This window comes from Lactuca virosa, chromosome 6, assembly GCF_052849685.1.
Source record: "Lactuca virosa cultivar CGN04683 chromosome 6, Lactuca_virosa_CGN04683_v6, whole genome shotgun sequence".
NCBI lineage: Eukaryota > Viridiplantae > Streptophyta > Magnoliopsida > Asterales > Asteraceae > Lactuca > Lactuca virosa.
In genome coordinates this window covers 265,680,517-265,687,909 of record NC_136431.1, presented here as the reverse complement: position 1 = coordinate 265,687,909, position 7,393 = coordinate 265,680,517, and the positions used below count along the sequence as shown (strand labels likewise).

Genomic DNA, 7,393 nt, shown 5'->3' with positions numbered 1-7,393 from the left:
GAACATGTTCTTCATGTTTGAAACCTAGTTTTCAATATTAACTAGAACTAGAATGCAAAGACTTATACCGTTTAATATATAAATAAAAAATAGAAAACTTTCATGTTCCATCTTTTAAAGATCTTCGTGGTTGTCTTTTCAAAGCGGTATTGACCTTGAGAGACTTCGAAAATGAGTTTTGGGAAAAGGGCGCAAGTACTCGTTTCATGCCTTATATATCACCAAATACCAATACAAGAGAAGTTTGAAATTCAAAATTTTGAATAGTTGAATAAATTGTTAACGATGTTGTTTTTTCGTGAAAATTGAATCATTTCCTTATATCTCTAAAGGAAATGAGTCATTTCAGGGATTACCATACGATTCAATATAGGACCCTACGTAGGGAAGGTTGCCTTTGTCCATCAAGAACATATGGCTTCAAGGTTTAACTATTACTACCAGACTACACTCAATGCACATCCTTCTGAATTGAAAGTCTTTTGCAATGCACATCCTTCTGAATTGAAAGTCTTTTGCGGATATAGCCGGATTGACCCGGCTATATGTCATTAAAAACATTATCATATAAAAATAAAAGATCATTATTAACACATAGAGAATACAAAACTATGTTGCTATTTATCATTGTTTATACAATGTATAAACAAGAGGATACGTCTGAGTCAAACATGTTTATCGAACGACTGGGTCCTATTCCAAGCTAGAAAAACAAATATAGAGAATATACAAAATTATCTTCACAAGGTACAAACCATTATAAAATTATTACCATAGGAAAGAGAAAAGGATTTACCTGTGGAAAGCGAAAGAACTCCATCGAGAAGTGGGGTTGTGGGGTCATCCTGTGTGTAATGCGTTGCGGCCCTCGAAACCAGACACCCTCCCATCGTTTTCTGCAAATAAATGGAGTTGATTTTACACCATATTCTACCTTCAAACCAGACGCTTAATTAAGTCATCCATTCATTTTCGCCTTTCAAGAATTTCGGTTGCCGGAAATTTGATCACAGGAGTTGATTATGGTGGAAAACGGGCACGGGCACGGGCACGGGCACCATCACCCACCATCCGCGGCGCCTCCGCCATCCATCATCCACCCGCCGTTGGGTGCTGCTAGAGGACCTGCTTTTCCACCCTCCGAACAGCTTCTCCAGCTAAACTACTGCATCCATTCCAATCCTTCATGGGGTTTGTTTTTACTTTCTGAATCTTAAATCTTTTTTCATTTTTGAAGTTTAAACGATAAAAAAATTTGATTTTTTATGCAAAAAAGTTGTAATCCGTAAGCTGTAATCTGTCTTGATTTGAAAGGAATGATTCCTCCCCCTATCGCTATCGTATTCTTGTTTTTATACCTCTGCTATATGAACTCTTTGATTCAATTTGATTCCTCGCGGAATTTTTTTGTAAAGCCCCTTTATGTAAAGAAAAAAGATCTAAATTTTTTATTTTTTTCACTAATTATAAAACTTTTCATCAACCATGAGCAGAAACGTGTCCTGTTCCCTCTATTTCGGAGGCGAAAAGAAATATATGGTTTGACTGTTGAAGAGTTTAGGTCAAACCAACTAATATTCTAACTTCAAATTAATTTCGATTAGAGATTTCTTGTTTGATTAGAAGAATCTTGTTACTAATATTATAAATAGGATAGTATTATTTCTTAATTGTGTTATTAATCCATGTCAATCTTGAATTTAACATATAGTTAATCTATATTCTTTTATATGGAAGGAATGTTAAGTTTGACCACTAAAACTTCTCTTTTGTTTATTATAATTCTTATTATTTAATTAAGTTTGTTAACCCCTTTACTTCTCTTTAACATTAATTTATGTTTCTAATTGTTTGATCAATCTTTTTTACAGGTCAAACTGTTTTGCTGGCATTCCAACATTATATTGTGATGCTTGGAAGTGTTGTTATGATCGCTACCATGCTTGTACCTCAAATGGGTGGTAATCATGTGAGTCTTTTTACATATCTATCCTTTTACTTTCAAAAATTGAGTTGATCAAGATTGAAAATTTTCCAAAATGAATATAAAGGGGTTGAAAATTTGATCTTGCTTCATATTAAAGTTTGTTGCTTTATTGGTTTATAGGGTGATAAGGCTCGTGTAATTCAAGCTACACTCTTTATGTCTGGATTGAATACCCTTTTACAAACTTTACTCGGTACTAGACTTCCTACTGTCATGGGACCATCCTTTGCCTACCTCCTACCCGTGTTGTCAATCATAAATGATTTTGCAGATGAAGACTTTCCATCTGAGCATCAGGTATATGTAAAGATGTACATACATGTATCAGGCCTGATACATTTATGTATCTATGTATCAGGCTTGATATATAGATGTATCAACGTCTGATACATGTATCATGTATCAGGAGGCCTGATACTTGTATCAATGTATCAGGCTTGATACATCATACATGTATCAATGTATCAGGCCATGGTATGATATATGTATTGTATCAAACCATGAGGTCCGATACATCCTTGTATAATCTTATGTATCTTGCACACTATATGCAAGATACATACTATTAGGCTGTGCATGATATATACAAGATACATATGTGTATGCATGTGTGTCATACATATATACAAGTATGTATCCTGATGCATGTAGGTTGAATACCTAATTTTTTGTTTAAATCAACTTAAGTGTCTGTTTATGGTTTGGGTGATAGAGATTTCTCCACACTATGAGGGCTATTCAAGGATCCCTAATAGTATCTTCATTCATCAATATAATTCTTGGATTTAGTCGCGCGTGGGGAGATTTCACAAGGTAACGTGTTACTTGCTCTTATCAATAAGATTTATCTTTAATTATATTTCCTTACTTTTATATTGATTTTGTTTTTTTGACGGCATAATTTGTAGGCTATTTAGTCCTGTTATTATTGTCGCATATATTTGTGTAGTCGGTCTTGGTTTATCTGGACGGGGGTTTCCTCAGGTACAACCACTCTATTCTGAAAATATTTCAAATTCTAATTATTTAATTTTGATAATCGAATGCATAATCGTGGTTAAATTATGTTATTACAGCTTGGAAATTGTGTGGAGATAGGTCTGCCTATGCTTATATTTTTGGTCGTCTTTCAACAGGTATAGTATCGTTAGCTTCTAATCGTGTATGCTTGTATATATATATATATATATATATATATATATATGTGTGTGTGTGTGTATTTTATGGAAATTGTTGGTTTTGTGTAATAGTATATGAAGCACCTCCATAATAGGGCTCATCCAATTCTTGAGAGATTTGCTTTACTCTTTTGCGTTGCACTTGTGTGGGCTTTTGCTGCTCTACTCACTGTAGCCGGTGCCTATAACAATGTTGGTAACAAAACCAAACTTAGTTGCCGGACCGATCGTTCATACCTCATGGAATCTGCTCCATGGTAAATATACCACATTCTTCTTATGTTCTTTAGGTCCTGTTTGTTACACACGACACGACAGAACAGAACAGAACATGTTGTACTGCATTTGGCATGCGTTGGACTAGGACCGGTGTGAATGAGACAAAAATTGCAAATTTTAGCCCACCCAAAAAGGTGGGATAGGGAGTTGCTCTCGATCTCTTGTTTGTTCAAAAGACATAAATACCCTCTTCATATTCATCATCGAAAATAGCCATTATAGTATGTCTAGTCCGTTCAATCCAATCAATTTATATAGTGTGTAACATGACTGGATGGATCGTGGCTAGACATACTATAATGGCTATTTTCAATGATGAAGATGAAAAGGGTATTTACGTCTTTTGCACAAACGAGAGATCGAAAGCAACTCCCTGTCCCACCTTTTTGGGTGGGACAAAAATTGCAATTTTTGTCTCATTCACACCGGTCCTAGTCCGATGCATGCCAAATGCAGTACAACATGTTCTGTCGTGTCCTATTTTGCATACCTTATGAAACCTTTCATAGATGAGCTTTTTCTGACGTGTTGTTTTTGGTTAACTAACTATATATAGGATCAAAATGTCGTATCCATTTCAATGGGGAACTCCTATATTTAGAGCAAGTCATGTTTTTGGTATGATGGGGGCGGTTCTTGTTACAACTGTAGAGGTTTCATTTTTTTTTCTTTTTTTAGTTCTTACACCCGGGATTTTTTTTTTGTTACTCTCGTTTCATGACATTTTCTGGTTATTTTTTTTTGCAGTCGACAGGAACTTTTATTGCTGCATCACGTTTTGCAGGTGCCACACCCCCTCCAGCACATGTTCTTAGCCGGAGCATTGGTTTTCAAGTCTGTTTTTTAACTTTCTGAGTTTTATTTAATTTACTAATAATCGGAAATTAACACATGTGTTTTTTTTTTTCCTTTCATAATCCAGGGTATTGGCCAGCTACTTGATGGGGCATTCGGTTCAATAGTTGGGACCACTGCATCTGTGTAATGAGTCATTACTTACTTTCATTTGAATTTTAATTCCACAAGATATTCTTTATTCTATAAACTTACATATTTCTGAAATACAAAAATGCAGAGAAAATGTCGGACTTCTTGGTCTAACTCATGTTGGAAGTCGAAGAGTAGTTCAAGTCTCAGCTGCTTTCATGTTTTTCTTCTCCATTTTCGGTCTGCATTAATTCTTCTTCATAACATTTTTCTAAACAATATTTCTTATCATTGCACCTGATTTTTGACTAAAATTAGTTTTTTTTTCAGGGAAATTTGGGGCATTCTTTGCATCGATCCCGTTACCGATATTTGCAGCCATTTATTGCGTCCTGTATGGCCTTGTTGGTGAGTGTTCTTTGCTTAATCTACTTTCGGTTGCATTTATTACCTACCCTACCTTTTTGGATGACGAGGGCATTTATGTCTTTTGTACAACCGGAGATCATGAGCTGTCCCAATCCCACCTTTTTGGATGGGACAAAAAAATTGCAGATTTAATGAGCTGTCCATATTCCACCTTTTGGTGTCTCATTAACATCAGTCCGATCAAAGTCCAGTGCATACCAAACACAGTACAGTCTGATTTCAGTCTGACCTCAGTGACAAATCTTTAACAAGTTACTTGTTGATTCAACAGCTGCGGTTGGAGTTACATTTATTCAATTCACAAACAATAATTCAATGAGAAACATCTACATATTGGGATTATCTTTATTCTTAGGAATATCAATACCCCAATATTTTGTTATGCACACTGATCTTGTCACGGGTCGTGGACCTGTAAATTCTGATGGTGTTTGGGTAAGCAATCTCATCCTTCTTTTTCTTGTATATATATATATATATATCATTTATACAAACAATTATTCAAACAGATGAGTCTTAATTTATTATTTATATATGAATATGAATATGATGGTTTTGTAGTTCAATGATATATTGAACACCATATTCTCTTCACCTCCGGTGGTGGCAATGATAGTTGGGACAATACTGGACAACACGTTGGATGCACATGATTCACGTGAGGACAGAGGTGTGCCATGGTGGGTCCCTTTCCAACACAGGAAAGGCGATAGCAGAAACGAAGAGTTTTATAGTTTTCCTCTAAGGATTCATGAGTATATGCCTAATAGATATCTATGATTGATTTTGTTATACACGTGCATTGGTGGACGTAAGTTTTGTTGTATATTACTGCATGGGTATATGCATGGTGGTTGTAATTTTGGAAGCCAAGTGTTAAAAAAGTTTGATGGGATATTTTGAAAATGTGGGGCCAACAGCCATGCAGAATTGCAGAGAGAGATTGGGAAAGGATAAGGAGCGATTTGGACATGAGGTCGATAATGTTTTCATATCACAAGGGACCTACCAATACGATTCCATTAAGAAAGCATTAAGGTCACATTTGGATAAGATCATATCTGATCTGTGAAATCTTGTTAAATCGTCCTTTCCGACAGCCGACCTAAAAGGAAGGCCCAGAAAGTAGTAACGAGTCATGATTAAGAAATAGATATTTTAAAGGTGGAATCTTTATGAGAATATCTTTTAGTGAGAATTATATATGTTTCATTTTTTTTATAAACTTTTAAAATATTATATTTATTAATTTTTTTTAAATATTTTATTATCATTTTAAATCTTTATCTTTATCGATCTATTATTATACCTTCTATATATAAATCAAAGTTTAAACTATCATTTATACATTTTATAAACTTTATATATAACTCAAACTAAAAAACTTTAATCTATAATGATTATAAAAGTCACTCAAAATTATTAGATTATTTTTGAATTTATAGTGATTATAAAAGTCACTCAAAATCATTTAATTTATAATGATTTTTAGTGAATTGTATAACCCGTATATGCAAACCAATGTTTTAAAAATCGTTTTTTTAGTTGAACCGATATGGTGATCGATTTCCGGTTTAACTGGTTCGCCCGCCGACATTGGCGATGCTACATCATGCAAAGATGGGTCACTTGACCCACCTAAAATTTAAAAGTTTCAACAACTTATATATAAAAAATATTCAGGAACTATCTTAATTATTTTGAAGGACCTACCTAATGTGATTGGAAAAAATGAAGGGAAAAAAGATATAAACTATACACAATAGAAGACATATTATATTTATGGCATGAAAGAGTCCCACATTGACTTCAATAAGAAAATGGTGAGAGGTTTTCTATTATAAATAAATACTTCATTTTTCATATTTCTACACCATAAGCTTGTCGATGTCTGGTTTGGATCGACTAACTTTAAGTATAATATGGTTTTTTTTTTCAAAACAAAAAAGGAAGAATTGATTTCGGCTCTGTCCTTTCATCTGCAATTTTATTCATGCGGGACTGGTTATTTTTCTAGTTGAACCGACCCGGTTGAACCTGATTTTCTCTTGAACCATCCCGCTTAAACTTGGTTAGTGAACCATGTGGGTTTCTATTCTAGACTCGCCACTCCGCCGGTTAACCGGTTTTTATAATTTTCATCTTTTTTTTTCTATTTCCTACACATACATACATATATAAATCATGAACTTGACGTTTATAAATACACACATTAAAAATATATATAAAAATAAGTTATAGATCAATCCAAAATACATTAAAATAATACATGACCATAAATTTTATTGTTTTACATCAACTCATATACGTCAAAAAGAAAATAAAGTATAATACTGTAGACCTTACGGTCACGGACCGGTCTCGGGTCGGTCTCGAAACGGTCCGGTCTTTTTGTGGTCGGTCTTGGAACGGTCCGGTCCCGTCTCGTCTCGGTGCGGTCCTTTTTCGGTTTGGTCTTTCTTTAGACTAGTCTCTTTCGGTACGATCTTTTTTAGGACCGGTCTCGGTCTTTTTCGGTCCGGTCTTGTGGTCTTTCCGTGTGCCATTTTCGGTTCGGTTTTTGAATTTTTTCGGCTCGGTTTTGGTATTTGTT

General features: G+C 34.6%; 1 protein-coding gene across 2 annotated transcripts; it reads left to right on the top strand.

Moving 5' to 3' along the window:
* The first annotated feature begins 893 nt into the window (after positions 1-893).
* On the top strand, positions 894-5,668 carry LOC145119191 (nucleobase-ascorbate transporter 3-like). Of its 2 annotated transcripts, none has more exons than XM_079054815.1 (14): positions 894-1,191; positions 1,872-1,969; positions 2,108-2,284; positions 2,700-2,800; positions 2,896-2,971; positions 3,064-3,123; positions 3,238-3,422; positions 4,001-4,097; positions 4,192-4,278; positions 4,367-4,425; positions 4,520-4,611; positions 4,702-4,779; positions 5,072-5,235; positions 5,362-5,668. In XM_079054815.1, the coding sequence occupies exons 1-14, from the start codon at positions 1,023-1,025 to the stop codon at positions 5,578-5,580; spliced, it is 1,662 nt and encodes a 553-aa protein (XP_078910941.1). In that variant the 5' UTR covers positions 894-1,022; the 3' UTR covers positions 5,581-5,668. The 2 variants fall into 2 exon arrangements, with proteins under 2 accessions (XP_078910941.1, XP_078910940.1); XM_079054814.1 differs by having other exon boundaries at positions 4,690-4,779.
* The last annotated feature ends 1,725 nt before the right edge of the window (positions 5,669-7,393 follow it).